Below are 16782 nucleotides of genomic sequence, written 5' to 3'. Positions count from 1 at the left end.
GTCTCACTATAAACGCATTATTCCATTAATTAGAATCAGCACAAGGCTGGTTCCTCTGAGGCAGCCGAGGTCAAAAGTGCCCCAGGTTTCCAATTTCTCCAAGCTGCACGACTCCATCATCTCTGACATTGATCATTTCTCCCTCCCCTCGGCTCTCTTCTACTGTCTTTGTGGGGCTCAGTAATTTGCTGCAACATCTCAGAGAACTCACAAACTGTACTTACAGTTACATGGTTTCTTAGGAAAGTATCAGTGATCAGGAAGTAACAGGATCAACTTGGAAGTTAACAGGATACAACTCAGGATCAGCATCAAGAAGCACACAGGAAAGGCCTGGAAGCTGCCCTGAAAGTGAAGAGCACATCCCCCCTCCCCCCTTCGCTGCAGCGCAGACAGCTCTCTCAGCTCTCACTCCACTGTGCACGCCCTCTTGGCCATGCACACCCCTTCTCTTGGGCCTCTAGCCTTGACACCTGTAGCTCCACTGGCAAGGCGCTCAGCTGGCTCTCGTTCTGCCTTCCTTGCTTCTGACTGTCTGTGTGGGGTTGGCTCCTCCTATAGTCAAGTAGCTCAATCCTTTACGGACAGATTTTCAAGCCACTATTTGCATGACAAGCGACAAATCCCCTGGCTGGACCACAAGTGACTCCACCTATTTGCATAATAACCAACATCTTCTGCCAGCAGCCACTGGCTTCTTCCCTGGGCAAAAGTAATAAGCTTCTCCAAAGTAAGGCAACAATAACAACTTCTCATGTCTCTAAGGAAAAATCTCCCACGCTGTTTTTGTTCTTGTTTTTTCATAGAACCAAAGCAAAAGACTACATAAAGGAACTCATTTCACCATACCCTACTTCCATTTTTATCCTCCTGTGACCCATTCCCCACACAGAGATTAAGGTGATGTTTTTGCAACATCACTGTTGTTCAGTGCTGGCGAGTCGGCTGTGACTCACAGAGACCCCATGTGTCATAGAGCAAAATGCTGCCGGTCCAGTGCCATCCCCACAGTTGTAGGTATGTTTGCGCCCATTGTTGCAACTCCGTATCAATTCATCTCATTGAGGATGTTCTCTTTCACTGACCCTTTACCTTACCAAACATGATGTCCTTGCCCAGGTCCCTCCTGAGAGTATTTCCGAAGTAAGCGAGACGAAGTCGCTTCTAAGGAGCATTCTGGCTGTACTTCCTCCAAGACAGATTTGTTTATTCTTCTGGCAGTCCATGGTATAGTCAATATTCTTCGCCAACACTATAATTCAAATGTGTGAATTCTTCGGTATTCCTTTTTCATTGTCCAGCTTTCACATGCATATGAAGCAACTGAAAAAACCATGGCTTGGGGTCAGGTGCACCTTAGTAATCAAAGTGACATCTTTGCATTGTAACACAAAAGCAATCTTTTGCAGATTTCCCCAGTGCAATACATTCTTTGATTTCTTGACTGCTGCTTCCATGGGTGTTGATTTTTGAGCCAGGTAAAACGGAATCTTTTTACAACTTCTACATTTTCTCTGTTAATCATAATGTTGCTCATTGGTCCAGTTGTGCGAATTTTTGTTTTATGTTGAGGTGTAGGACACTGCAGTCTTTGATCTTCATCAGTAAGTGCTTCAAGTCCTCTTCACTTTCAGCAACCAAGGTTGTGTCATCTGCATATCACAGGTTGTTAATGAGCCTTCCTCCAGTCCCGATGCCCCGTTATTCTTCATATAGTCCAGCTTCTCAGATTATTTGCTCAGCATACAGATTGAATAAGTGTGGTGAAATAATACAACCCTAGCATACACTTTTTCCTTTGGTGTAAAATTAGAAGAGGTGTGTGCCAGGGTTCTTGCAATATGTTGTTGTTGATGTTGTTAAGTGCCATCAAGTCAGTTCCAACTTGTAGCGACCATATGTGCAACAGAATGAAACACTGCCCAGTCCTGCACCATCCTGTTTCAGCACACTGTTACAGCCACTGTGTCAGTCCATCTCTTTGAGGGTCTTCCTCTTTTTCACTGACCCTCTGCTTTAACAAGTACCATGTCCTTCTCCAGGGATTGGTCCCTCCTGATAACACTTCCGAAGTACATGAGGCAAAGTGTTGCCATCTTCAATTCTAAGGATGTACTTCTTCCAAGACAGATCTGTTTATTCTTCTGGCAGTCCGTGGTATATTCAATATTCTTTGCCAACATCATAATTCAAAGGCATCAGTTCTTCTTCAGGCTTCCTTATTCATTGTCCAGCTTTGGAATGCATATGAGGCAATTGAAAACACCATAGCTTGGGTCAGGTGTACCTTAGTCCTCCAAGTGACACCTTTGCTTTTTAACACTTTAAAGAGGTCTTTTGCAGCAGATTTGCCCAATGCAACACATCGTTTGATTGCTTGACTTCTGTTTCCACGGGTGTTGATTGTGGATCCAAGTAAAATGAAGTCCTTGACAACTTCAATATAAACTCTTCAAATTCTGCAGTTAAATCTCGTCACAATGGAATAAAATCCAAACTTCTCATGTTTATTATGCAACTCTGTCTTGTATCCCATCTCCCTAAGTTCCAGACTCTGGGCTTCTTTAAATTCCTCAAATAATTCACCTATTCCTACCTCAGGACTTCAGCATCTACTATTACTCCACCTGGAATGCTTGTCCCCCATCCTTCACACACCTTGCTCCTCTTCTTCCTTTAGGTTTTCAGCTTAAATGTCACCTCCTCAGGAAGGTCTTCTCTGACCATACAAACAAAAGTAGGTGTCCTGCTCCCTGTTACTCTGCAGTGCTGTCCTGTAGTTTTTCCCTCAAACATTTCTAGCAAATTCAATTACTTTATTTGCCTGCTACACTGTGTCTCTCGTGCTTACCACTGCATCCTCAGCACCTAACACAGTGCCTGGAGCTCAGTTAATATTGCTGAATGAATAAATGTTATACAGACTCGGGTTTGTTTGTTTGTTAGGCTCAATGATGCATCAATGATGTATCATGGATATATTTCTCTGTTAACAGGTAGGCAGATAATCGTGTTAATGATTGGGATGCCAGTGTATGTGTCATGATTCACCTAACTAATCTCCTAATGGTGAGCATTCAGGTCTGAGCCAGTTGGCATGTTTTTTGGCTGCACGAAATAAGAAATCCAACGCAGATGGCTGACATTTTAAGTAGAAAATATTACTGATCTCATATAAATCTGACATAGAGAAGTAACTGTTTACCTGAGCCTCTGTTTTTTTCTGTGAGTTATGAATTTAATTATTATTTTTATGTTCCTTTCAGTGTGATGACTATGGTTGGTGCCTTATAGATGTGACATAAATAGGTGGATGAATAACAGAATGAAGAATGAGTGAAAATAAAATGAAATGAACTGGCTAACTTCTGCTTAAGAGTTAGTCATAGTACGGAAGATGTCTTCTGCTTAGCAGTAATACCTGGCTATAATGCTTTTTAAAACTAAAATAAAATAAGATACACTTAAAACTGACCTTCCTCTTTGCATATTCAGCATTTCTTTGATAATACAGGATGCTTCTGTGTACCAAACCATCAACCATCAGTCTACAAACCAGTTGGCAGGGCAACCCCATGTGTGTCAGAGTAGAACTGTGTTCTATAGGGTTTTCAGTGGCTGATGTTTTTTGGAAGTAGATCTCCAGGCCTTTCTTCCAAGGAACCTCTGGGTAGACTTGAACTTCCAACCTTTTGGTTAGCAGCTGAGTGTGTTTACCATTTGCATCACCAGGGACTTCATCATTCTTGTTGGGTGCCACTGAGTCGTTTTCAAATCACAGAGACCCCATGTGACAAAGCAGAACTGCCCCATAGAATTTTCTAGGCTGTAATCTCTACAGGAAGGAGCTCTGGTGGTCCAGTGGTTAAAGCACTACACTGCTGACCAAAAGGTCAGTAGTGCGAATCCACCAGCCACTCTGCAGAAGAAAGATGTGGCAGTCTGCTTCCATAAAGATTACAGCTTTGGAAACCCTATGGGGCAGTTTTACTCTGTCCTACAGGGTCACTAGAAAACCCTGGTGGCGTAGTGGTTAAATGCTACAGATGCTAACCAAAAGGTCGGCAGTTCGAATCCACCAGGCGCTCCTTGCAAACTCTATGGGGCAGTTCTACCCTGCCCTGAAGGGTCACTATGAGTCAGAACCGACTCGACAGCAGAGGGTTTGGGTTTTTGGTTTTAATCTTTACAGAAGCAGATCGGCAGGCCATTCTCCCAAGGGGCTGCAGAGTGGGTTCTAACCATTGCAAAACCAGGGCCCCTTAACCATCATTCTAAACCTGTTGCTGTCCAGTAGAATCTGACTCATAGTGATTCTAGAAAACCAAAAAACAAAACCTCGAACCTGTTGCGATTGGATCTATTTTGACTCATAGCAACCCTGCAGTGATCCTACACCAAAAACCAAACTTGTTGCCATCGAGTCGATTGCAACTCATAGCGACCCTATAGGACAGACTAGAACTGCCCTAGAGAGTTTCCAAGGAGCACCTGATAGATTCTGAATTGCCAACCTTTTTGGTTAGTAGCCACAGCACTTAACCACTACACCACCAGGTTTACTACAGTAGATAGTAAATAATGTAGCCAAACTGTTACTTACTTTAAATCCACTGTGCTTTTGTTTTTGATCGTTCCCTGACAATAGTATTTTACTTGTTATCAGGCTGGCACAAAAGCATGAAATATTTTGGTAACTTGAGTTTTCTGGCATTTGGATTTTAGAAAAAGATAGGTTTTCGGTTTCTTTTCCAAGCTTATAGTCAACAGTTCCTTTCTTTGCTTTATGAAAAGAAGTTGGTATGGTGGCAAAAGCTTAGGCTTTAGCACCAGAAAAACCCTTGTTTCTGTCCTAGTTCTGCCGCTTTCTATGTGACCTTAGGAAATGTGATTTAACTTCATTCACTGTCAGTCTTCTTATCTGTAAAATGGGGATGATCTCAGGATTGTGGTGAGTATTAAACGGAACTCAGGAGGCACTCAGAAAATGTACTTGGAGCAAATATTCTAAGTGTATTTTCACAGCCACACAAATATGATTGGGTCATATCTGTTGTTTTAGAAATGATAATAGATCATATAACAAAACTTAAAAGTCTAATTTAGGCAGCTAAAGCAGAGATCCCCAAGTATTTAAAGCTCAGCATTCTGCATGCTAGAGCGTGTTAGAATATCCTAAAAAACACATTCTTCTGTCCATCCAGGTGAATTACTGTTGCTAAGAGAACCTTAACTCCATTGCGTCTTTGACATCAGCCATTCAGACGTTTTTCTCTAACTCCATCAGTACATCACTGAGAAGTGATCTTCTTCTCTGAAAATTGACTGTGAGTCCAGGAGAGGCCCGTGTTTGCCTGACATATGCTAAATCTCAGGCAGGAAAATACAGAAATATTCTCATCAGTGCCAACTCACCATAAACCCTGCTGCTGGGTTTTCCCCCAACAGAAGTAGAAGTACTTAGCATGGGAACAGAGTCCCTGGTGGTGCAGATGGTCAATGTACTCGGCTGCTAACCAGAAGGTTGGAGGTTCAAGTGTACCCAGAGGTGCCTTGGAAGAAAGGCCTGGCAATCTACTTCTGAAAAATCAGCCACTGAAAACCCTGTGGAGCTTGTATAAGCAATCTGTGGCACATACATACAGTGGAATACTACACAACCATAAGAACAATGATGAGTGAAACATATTACTACATGGATGGATCTGGAGGACATACAATACTAAGAGAAACAAGTCAATCACATAAGGACAAATATTATATGATCCCATTTTTACAAGAAGACAAGAATAGATACACAGAGAGAGACCAAAGTTCACCGGTGGTTACCAGGGATGGGTGGAGTGAGGAGGGGGAATCACTCTCTAGATCACAGATACTTGTTATTTTTGGTGATGGAAAAGGTAGCACTGAACGTGGGTGTAGTGAGCACAGCCTGACTGAAGTAAATGATGCCACTAAGAAGCACACAAAAGAAAAGAATGTTTGTACTAAAGAATATAACGTATATAATTTGGCAACAACACCAATAACAGCCAAAAAACTAGTATATGGTCACATACGTAGGTGTATAGGCATATGTGTGTATAGGTGGGTACAGTGAGTAGATATGTGTGCACACACAGAAGGATTTATATGTACATGTACGTACAGATATGTGTGAGCACACATATATATTCATAGAAGACACGGTTACAGATAATACTTAGACACATCCAAATACCTTGAGAAAGGTTTTCTCGGTTTGAAGGCTGAGGTCCTTAGTCTCATAGGACAGTCAACTGGCACCACAAAGTTCATGTTCTGCATCCTAGAGAGGTGAGTAGCGTCTGAGATTTTAAAACGTCCTAAGCAACTAAAATGCAACTATTGGCCTCTATAAACCCAGAGCAAAAGACAAAGAAGGAAACCAAAGCCTCAGAGAAGAAACTAGTCTATAGGGTTAATAACCTACACAAGCCACAGCCTCATCTACTCTGAGACCAGAAGAACTAGATGGTGCCCAGCTACCGAAGCCTCCGCCGAGACTTCCCCTGCTCCCGTGCAGTCCCCCTGGCCTTGCAACCCACCAAGCCATTGCTTCTAATCGTGGTTTGGCCTGAGCACGCTGTGGCCCTAACGGCAGTTTGAATTTGGTGCCAGAATCCCGCGCAAGTGCGAACCAGGATTTTGGCACATGCGCAGGACCTGGAGAGCTGTGTCTTCATTCTGTCCTTGGACCTGAACGTCATCAACATGATTCAACATCCGGACCTCCAAACGTGGACATGGGAGGGTTAAGGGCGGAGAGTTCTGGGCACCAAACCCAACCCCCAGATGCCACTGGAAATAAAAATCTCCCCAACCTCTTCAGACAGGGAGCACGTAGTCTTTTGGCTTCTGTTTGTGCATACAAAAAATTTCCACTTCCTGTTGCCCTTGCAACTGGTGGTGTGGCGCCCATCTTATTTCCATCAGCTAATAGGACAGGACAAGAACTCTCGTTTGGCTACACTACCATCACCTACCCTTCTGATCAGGGCCACAATAAATGGGGCCTGATAGAATGGGAGAATAACATGGAAGAGAACTCAAATTCTTAAGAAGTCCAGACTTACTTGACTAGTTGAGACTAGAAGACTCCCTATCGCCCTCATATACTCTTTAGATATTGAACTGAAACTATCCCGAGGTTACCTTTTAATGAAATAACAGATTGTCAAACAAAATAAAGAACATTTCCCGTGATATTACTACCACTCCTCTGTCAGTTTGTCATACTGTATGGCTTGCATGTTGCTATGATGCTAGAAACTATGCCACTGGTATTTCAAATACCAGCAGGGTCACCCATGGTGAACAGGTTTCAGCAGAGCTTCCAGACTAAAACAGACTAGGAAGAAGGACTGACAGTCTACTTTTGAAAAATTAGCCAGTGAAAACCTTATGAGTAGCAGCAGAACATTGTCTGATACAGTGGTGGAAGATGAGCCCCTCAATTTGTAAGGGACAAAAAAATATGACTGGGGAAGAGGTGCCTCCTCAAATTAGAGTCAACCTTAATGACATAGATGGAGTAAGGCTTTCGGAATCTTCATTTGCAGATGTGGCACAACTCAAAATGAGAAGAAACAGCTGCAAGCATCCATTAATAATCGGGACATGGAATGTATGAAGTACAAATCAGGAAAACTGGCAGTCGTTCCAAAATGAAGTGGAATGCATAAAGATTGATATCCTATGCATTAGTGAGTTAAAATGGACAAGTATTAGCCATTTTAAATTGGACAATCATATAGTCTACTATGCTGGGAGTGATGAACTAAAGACGAATGGCGTCGCTTCATAGTCAAAAAAAGACATTCCATAGCAACTGAGATGTTTCAACAAATGGATGAAGTGCTAGAAGTGCTCACTCACGTATGCCAAGAAATTTGGAAGACAGCTACCTGGCCAACCAACTGGAAGAGATCCATACTGTCATGGATTGAATTGTGTCCCCAAAAACTTGAGTATCACTTTGGCTAGGCCATGATTCCTAGTATGGTGTGACTGTGCACCATTTTGTCATCTGATGTGATTTTCCTATGTGTTGTAAATCCTGCCTCTATGATGTTAATGAGCGGGGATAGAAGGCAGTTATGTTAATAAGGCAGGACTCAATCTACAAGTTGGATTTTGCCTTGAGCCCATTTCTTTTGGGATATAAAAGACAGAAGTGAGCAGAGACAGAAGGACTTCATACTACCAAGAAAGCAGTGCCAGGAGCACAGCATGTCCTTTGGACCCAGGGTTCCTGCCCAGAGAAGCTCCTAGTCCAGGGGAAGACTGATGGAGAATAAACTTCTGTTTGTTAAAACCATCCACCTGCAGTATTTCTGTTACAGCAGCACTAGATGACTAAGACACATGTTTATGCCTATTCCCAAGAAAGGTGATCCAACAGAATGAGGAAATTACCTAACAATATCATTAATACCACACACAAATAAAATTGTGCTGAAGATCATTCAAAATCAGCTGCAGCAGCTTATCAACAGGGAACTGCCAAAAATTCAAGCCGGATTCAGAAGAGGACACGGAACCAGGAATACCATTGCTGATGTCAGATGGATCCTGGCTGAAAGCAGAGAATACCAGAAAGATGTTTACCTGTGTTTTATTGACTATGCAAAGGCATTTGACTGTGTGGATCATAACAAATTACAGATAACGTTGCAAAGAATGGGAATTTCAGAACACTTAACTGTGCTCATGTGGAACCTGTACATAGACCACGAGACAGTTGTTCAAACAGAACAAGGGAATATCCCGTGGCTTAAAATCATAAAAGATGTGCCTCAGGGTTGTATCCTTTCCCCATACTTATTCAATCTGTATTCTGAGCACATAATCTGAGAAACTGGACTATTATGAAGAAGAACTCAGCATCAGGATTGAAGAAGACTCATTAACAACCTGTGTTATGCAGATGACACAACCTTGCTTGCTGATAGTAAAGAGGACTTGAAGCACTTACTGGTGAAGATCAAAGACAACAGCCTTCAGTATGGATTATACCTCAACTTAAAGAAAACAAAAATCATCACATCTGGACCAATAAGTAACATCATGATAAATGGAGAAAATACAGAAGTTGTCAAGGATTCCATTTTACTTGGATCCATAATCAACACCCATGGAAGCAGCAGTCAAGAAATCAAACGACATATTGCATTGGGCAAATCTGCTGCACAAGGCTTCTTTAAAGTGCTAAAAAGCAAAGATGTCACTTTAAGGCCTAGGGTGCGCCTGACACAAGCTACGGTGTTTTCAGTCGCCTCATATCCATGCGAAAGTTGGACAATGCATAAGGAAGACTGAAGAATTGATGCCTTTGAATTGTGTTGTTGGGGACTGCCAGAGAATAACCAAATCTGTCTTGGAAGAAGAACAGCCAGAATGCTTCTCAGAAGCTAGGATGATGAGACTTCATCTCATGTATTTTAGACATGTAAAAAAAAAAAAAAAATTTTTTTTTTTTTATCAGGAGGGACCAGTCCCTGGAGAAGGATATCACTCTTGGTAAAGTAAAGGGTTGTTCAGTGAAAATGCGATGGATCAACACAGTGGCTGCTATGATGGCCTCAGCATAGCAAACGACAAAGGATGGCACAGGACTGGGCAGTGTCTCGTTCTGTTGTACATAGTGTCTCTATGAGTTGGAACCAACTCAACGGCACCTAACAACAATGACAACCCATGAGTATAGTACTCTAGTAAAAAGCCATCTATATGAGACCAAAAAATCAACAATCACTCTAAAGCAACGATGAGAGGATAAGGGGCACAGGGAAACTAACGTTCTGGAAACAGAATAACCTGAAGGCAATTAAAGAGAATGTTGACACATTGTGAAAAACATAATAAATGTCACTGACCAATTTGTGTAGGAATTGTCAAATGGGAACCAGGTAAGCTATGTAAACTTTCAGGGAGAAAACAATAAACTATTAACAAAAAAAAAAAAACCCTATGGAGCACAGCTGTACTCTGATACACGTGGGATTGCCATGTATAGCAATCAACTTGACAGCAACTGGAGCGTGGACATACCATGACAAGGTAGTTCTCTGAGGTGACATCACAAAGAAGACCCACAAGCCTTACATGCTTAGTCCTCAATTAAACACACCCTTTCAGGGAACCTGCTCAAAATACCTCCTCACCTTGGATGTTACCCTTGTCTCGTCTGTGGTGTCTGGAGAGGCAGCTATTACACAGCAGTGCTGGCAATTCAGCAACCTAGCCTTCGCTCATCAAATGACTGGGTTTTATCAGAATACTGTTAATAAAACTTATCCAAAACTTGGAATATAAAGCAAGAACTTAGCATGTATAATGGATTGAACTGTGTCCCCCCAAAATATGTGTCAACTTAGTTAGGCCATGTGTGGTTGTCCTCCATTTTCTGATTTTCCTGTGTGTTATAAATCATAATCTCTGCCTGTGGTTGAAAGAATTAGGGTGGGATTGTAACACCACCCTTACTCAGGTTGCCTCCCTGATCCAATGTAAAGGGAGTTTCCTTGGGGTGTGACCTGCACCAACTTTTCTCTCTCAAGAGATAAAAAGAAAGGGAAGCAAACAGAGTTGGGGGACCTCATACCACCGAGAAAGCAGTGTCAGGAGCAGAGCATGTCCTCTGGACCTGAAGCTCCTGCACTGAGATGCTCCCAGACCAAGGGAAGACTGATGACAAGGACCTCCCTCCAGAGCCAACAGAGAAAGCCTTCCCCTGGAGCCAGTGCCCTGAATTCGGACTTCTAGCCTACTAGACTCTGAGAGAGTAAATTTCTCTTTGTTAAAGCCATCCACTTATGGTATTACTGTTATAGCAGCATTAGATGACTAAAACAGCATGTCCTCTCAGTGTCATACTAGAGCACCGTGTCTAACAGACCCACCCAAGGATTTTTTTAATCATCTGGGGGAATGACCGTCCTTTGATCCACTACTTTTTATCGAAGGCCTGAATTTTGGGAAGTCATGTGTTAACTTGCAATTTTCTGTTCAGTGAAGACGCAAGTGACTTAAAAAAAAAAAAGACAACCCCAAAGGTGAGACTCTTACTTCCCTGTAGAACATTAACTAATAGCCTTATTCTAACCTTTCTTTCTCCAATGCCTATCTAACCCCTGTTCCTCTCTTCTTTTAATCAGCCTTACCATCCTGCTAGTTTTCTCATGAATGAGATGAAAAAATCTTTGATATATATATGTTCATTATGTAGTTTATGTTTTAAACTTTTTGAAAAGTGTATTTTGACAATCCTCAGCCCTTATAATTTAACAACAATAACAGCCACCTTCCATACTTTGCACAGGTAGTGTTTCAGGGTCCCCAAGACCATCCTTTGTTTCAGTGATTCCCTAGGAGGACTCACAGGACTCAGCATATAGTCAGACTCACGGCTAGGATTTATTACAGCAAAAAAATACAAAGCAATACCAGCAAAGGGAAATGGTACGTGGCATGAAATCTGGAAGAAACCAAGTGCAAGCTCCCAAGAGTCCTCTCCCCAAGTCACAAAAAAGCCAAAAACCAAACCCGTTGCCATCGAATCGATCCTGACTCACAGCAACCCTACAGGACAGAGCAGAACTGCCCTTAGGGTTTCCAAGGAGTGCCTGGGGGATTCAAACTACCAACCTTCTGGTTCACAGCCATAGCTCTTAACCACTACACCACCAGGGTTTCCATCGAGTCACAGGGCACGCTTAATTCCTCCAGCAACAAACTTGGACACCACATGTGAGAAATGCTGTCTACAAGGGAAGCTCATTAGAGACTCTATACCCAGGGTCTTTATTGGGGCTGGAAGATGAGCCCCAACAGACCAACAATCATGAAGATGGCAAAGCACTGGGGAACATTTCATTCTGTTATACATAAGGTCGTCATGAGTTGGAGTCCACTTAGCAGCAACAATATGCACATACACACACACACATTTTTTAAAGATCTTTTTATGCACAAACACAAGCTCCAACTCTGAATAAACTTGGAACTATCTGTATCCCCAAAATACAATCTATGAAGAGGGAAATCAGGTGGAGTGGTGACTGACTCAACAGAGCAGAAGAACCAGAGGCCTCATGACCTGCATGACAATACCCACAAGGAGTTGGCTATTTCGCCCCATGGAAACTTGAAAGGGCACGGGAACTGGGAGCCACAGGTAGAAGTGGAGGTAGGGGTGGGGAGGTGAGCTGAAAAGAGAGGGGCTATTTGAGTCTGCATAATAAGTAACTGGACTCCCAAGTCCCACCCCACGCCACAGACAGAGAATCTCACTGTACCTTACTCAGGAAACCTGAAGTTTCTAACTCCAGAGGGACTCAGGGATACCAGCCAGAGCAATGGATAGGGACACGGCAATGGACTAAGTGAAAATATTCTGAACAAGCCTCCCAAGCTCCCTCCCCGCACCCCCACCACCACCCGCCACAACTCCAAGAAATCCCACAACCAGGCATCCACCCTAAAGTGTGACATTAGGGAATTTTTCTCTGAGAAAACTGACTTACAGATCCCAGTATTTGGGTGCCTTCCACTTGTGGTATCTGTTACAGCAGCACAAGGTAACTAAGACACCGTGTCTGCAAAAGGAATGAGGAGGTATGTGTACTGGTCCTAAAGAACAGATCGAATGTAGGCAAATATTCAATCCAAGAGTTATATTCCAGTTCATAACATACTCAGCCAGGACCCAATAGTACCCAACGGACTGCTGTAAATGCCGACCTGAACGTGGAGCTTTGCTGAATCTAACCTTAACGAGACCATGAAGACGTGTCTAACAGCAACACTAAACCGAGCTTATGGAAGCTCAAAGTGAAACTTGACTTCTACCTTTTACTCTTGTAAATGTTGAAAGATGCCTCCTGAAATACAGGTTCAGTTTTTTCTCAGGAAGTATTTATTGCAGATCATTAATGATCACAATTTACAGTAAAATTAAATTAAACGTATACACTTCTCACAACCATGAAATGGTAATCAAAGCTTTTATCAAATTTACGGACTGAACCACAGCCCTGGTTTTCAGAATTCAGCCATGGATCATGACTCTGCACCTGGGCCACCAGTCCATGACTTCAAATAGTTGTAGATTTTCTCAGTAATTGGAACAAAACCTTCTTTATAAGTGACAATCGTCTCCACATAAAACCCTTTCGGGAGCTCAGGCAGTTCAATTGTTGAGACTTCCTTCTGCTCTACTTCATCGCCTTTAATTAAAAAAAAAAAAAAAGCGACATTGTAATTATTAATTTTTAACTCAGAGAGCAGTCATTAAAATTACTAGTAAAGTCCTGGAAATAAAGTAGGAATTACCTCCATCCCCATCAGATTCCTGATACCATTTTCTTTCTTCAAAAAAAGACAGAAATAGTTACAACACGCCAAAAGGCATTTAGACCAATATAACAAACGTCCAGTGCTCGCTGTTCAGCTTAAGATATGAAATAGGACCACTGCAGACATTAAATGCTTTTAAATGTTTAATGCTGGACATGCATATTCTCAGGCTACTGAAAATCTTCATCACCAAATATAATCCTCACTACTTTTTTTTTAATGTAAAACCTTTACTGAGATATACTTCACTCACACAATTGGCCCATTTAAAATGTGCAACCCAAAAGTTTTTAGTATATTCACAGCTGTACAACCATCACAAAAGCATCAACTCCCCACTTTCCCCAATACCCTCAGCCCCTAAAAAAAAAAAAAAAAACACTTGCCATCGAGTCGATTCCCACTCCTAGTAACCTCAACCCCTAGCAACCACTAACTCATTTACCAGAGATCCACTCAATCTACTACAGATTTCCAGGACATTTTTGAAGGCTGAGAAGCTACCTTTCCCACCGAGTAACTGGAAAGATTTACTGTTCCTTGCCTGGTCAGAGACCTGCATTTGGTTGCTTGCTGAATACGATACAGGCTAACGTTACAGAAACATCACCTTTTAAGTCGTATAGCCCAGGGTCTCCGAAATTCTATCTTGAACTCTACACACAAATTCTTCAAGCGCTTGATTATGAAGGCCCTATTCAGTAAGATTTAGGCAAGTGGATTTAAAATAGAGGGTAATAATCCCCAGCGTCTAGTTCTTGCACATTCCTTTATAACAAACGGCTCTCAGCACCTGTTTCAACGAGCTCTGCAGAAAAAACCTGGGCTTAATGGCGCAGCGAAGCGCCGTCCATGAAGACTGCGCGTCTGGCGACAGACCCCGCTGGAGAGCCTTACCTGGAAGTTCGTCCTTTTTCCGGGGTAGTAAAAACAAGGAGCCCAGCACAGTCCAGGCGCCAAACGCGTAGAGCGCAGACATCCGCAGGTACCAGGTCTTGGCCTGCTGAGGAAGCATGCCAGCGCTCGGGAGACACCTCTGTCCTCCGAGGCCCAGGGCAGAGGCGGGCCTTCCGCCCAGCGCGTCACCGCCGCAAATGGGAAGCCGGCCGCTGGAGGCCGCTTCCTGCGCCAGCCCCGATGCATCTTGGGGCGCGTGGTCCCGGAGCGTCTCCACCGGATTCTGACTGGGGCAGGGGAGTTTAGGATTGGGCGGTTTCAAGATTCAACTGCGGACTGTCGACAGTGCTTTCTAGTAGATGGGGGCGAGATGCCTTCTCTGAGCGGAAACTTACCACTTACTAAAGGCATTGTAATGAATACCTTACAGAGGCTCCAGACCGTATTTGTAAAAGGTGAATTTCATCTCCTCTTTCGCCTCCAAGGTTTGTGGAGATACAACTTGACCCTCCTCTACCCATCTTCTTCCCCATTTTTCTTCCTGGATCCTCGTCTGGGTGAATCTTTGGTCTCCTAACAATCCCTCCAGGAGCAGCAGCCTTGGTGGCGCAGTGGTTAAAGGCTATAGTGCTAACTGAAAGGTCAGCGGTTTGAACCCACCAGCCGCTTGGCAGGAGAAAGATGTGGCAGTCCACTTTTATGAAGATTGTTTTGTTGTTAGGTGTCCGCCTGTCAACTGCGACTCATACCGCCCCTATGTTTAACAGAAGGAAACACTGGGAGTCCTACACTATCCTCACAATCATTGGTATGCTTGAGCCCACTGTGTCAGTCCATCTCCTTTTCCATTGGTTAGGTGATGGACACTTGGGTTGTTTCCATTTTTTACTATTATGAAAAAAGCTGCTATGAACATCCGTGTACATGTCTGTGTGGACATATGTTTTCATTTTGGGGGGAGGGAGGTCAATAACGAGGAGTGAAGTGTCTGGGTCATACTATAAGTGTATGTTCAACTTTTTACAAACCATTTCAGAAGGTAGCACATGACTAAGAACAGATGTTATTCAAGGAAGAAGTTCAAGCTGCACTGAAGGCATCATTTAATATTTTGCCCATAGAATCCTTCAAAATTGCAACTGGAGGCTTGAATTTTTTCTTCAGTTCCTTCAGCTTCAGAAATGCCAAGTGTGCTCCTCCCTTTTTGTTTTCTAACTCTAGGTCTTTGAAAATTTCATTATGATATTTTACTTTGTATTCTTGAGCTGAATAAGTAAGATGAAAGGATACAGCCTTGGGGGACACCTTTTTTTATTTTAAACCACTCGGTCTCCTCTTGTTCTTTTCGAATGACTGCTTCTTGATCTATGTACAGGTTCCACATGAGCACAATTAAGTGTTCTGGGATTCCCATTCTTTGTAATGTTATTCATAATTTGTTACAAGCCACATAGATGAATGCCTTTCTGTAATCAATAAAACACAGATAAAGATATTTCTGGTATTCTCTGCATTCAGTCAAGATCCATCTGACATGAGCAATGATATCCCTTGTTCGACATCCTCTTCTGAATCTGGCTAGAACGTCTGGTAGTGTCCAGTTGATATATGGCTGAAGTACTTTTTGTATTACCTTCTGCAAAACTTTGCTAGTATGTGATGTTAATGATACTGTTTGATAATTTTCACATCCTATTTGATGACCATTCTTTGTGTGTGTGTTTTTTATTGTACTTTAGGTGAAGGTTTATAGAACAAACTAGCTTCTCATTAAGCAATTAGTACACATTGTTTTGCGAACTGGTTACCAACTCCATAATGTGTCAACACTCTCTTCTCTACCTGGGGCTTCCAATCACCAACTTTCCTGTCCCCTCCTGCCTTTTAGTCCTTGCCCCTGGGCTCATGTGCCACTTTAGCCTGGTTTTGTTTTATGGGCCTGTCTAATCTTTGACTGAAGGATGAACCACAGGAGTGATTTCATTACTGAGCTACAAGGGTGTCTGGGGGCCATACTCTCGTGGTTTCTCCAATTCCTGTCATACTAGTAAGTGTGGTCTTTTTTGTGAGTTAGAATTTTGTTCTGCATTTTTCTCCAGCTCTGTCCGGAACCCTCTATTGTGATCCCTATCAGAGCAGTCAGTGGTGATAGCCGGGCACCATCTACTTGTGCTGGTCTCAGTCTGAGGGAGGGTGTGGTAGTTGTGGTCCATTAGTCCTTTGAACTAATCTTTCCCTTTTGTCTTTGGTTTTCTTCATTCTCCCTTGCTCCCAATGTGGTGAGACCATTGGAACCTCTTAGATGGCCACTCACAAGCATTTAAGAGCCCAGAGGCTACTCACCGAAGTAGAATGTAGAACGTTTTCTTTATAAACTGTATTATGCCAGTTGAGCTAGATGATCCCCAAGACCATGGTCCCCACAGCCCCTAAGCCCAGTAATTCAGTCCCCCAGGGAGTTTGGATGTCTATGGAACTTCCATGACCTTGCCTTGTACAAGCTGT

The 16782-nt window shown here is 42.8% G+C and overlaps 1 protein-coding gene across 1 annotated transcript in view; it reads right to left on the bottom strand.

Moving 5' to 3' along the window:
* DTD1 (D-aminoacyl-tRNA deacylase 1) overlaps nt 1-14590 on the bottom strand; it is a 226215-nt gene extending 211625 nt beyond the window's left edge. Inside the window, exon 1 of the mRNA XM_049870019.1 lies at nt 14278-14590. Within this exon, the coding sequence (XP_049725976.1) occupies nt 14278-14395 (118 nt within the window). The 5' untranslated portion in view covers nt 14396-14590. The remainder of the gene's footprint in view (nt 1-14277) is intronic.
* Nucleotides 14591-16782: the final 2192 nt, after the last annotated feature.

The sequence above is a fragment of the Elephas maximus genome, chromosome 25 (genome assembly GCF_024166365.1).
Source record: "Elephas maximus indicus isolate mEleMax1 chromosome 25, mEleMax1 primary haplotype, whole genome shotgun sequence".
In the NCBI taxonomy this organism is placed as follows: Eukaryota; Metazoa; Chordata; class Mammalia; order Proboscidea; family Elephantidae; genus Elephas; species Elephas maximus.
The sequence above is the reverse complement of the archived record's forward strand: the minus strand, read 5'-3'. Positions and strand labels throughout refer to the sequence as shown.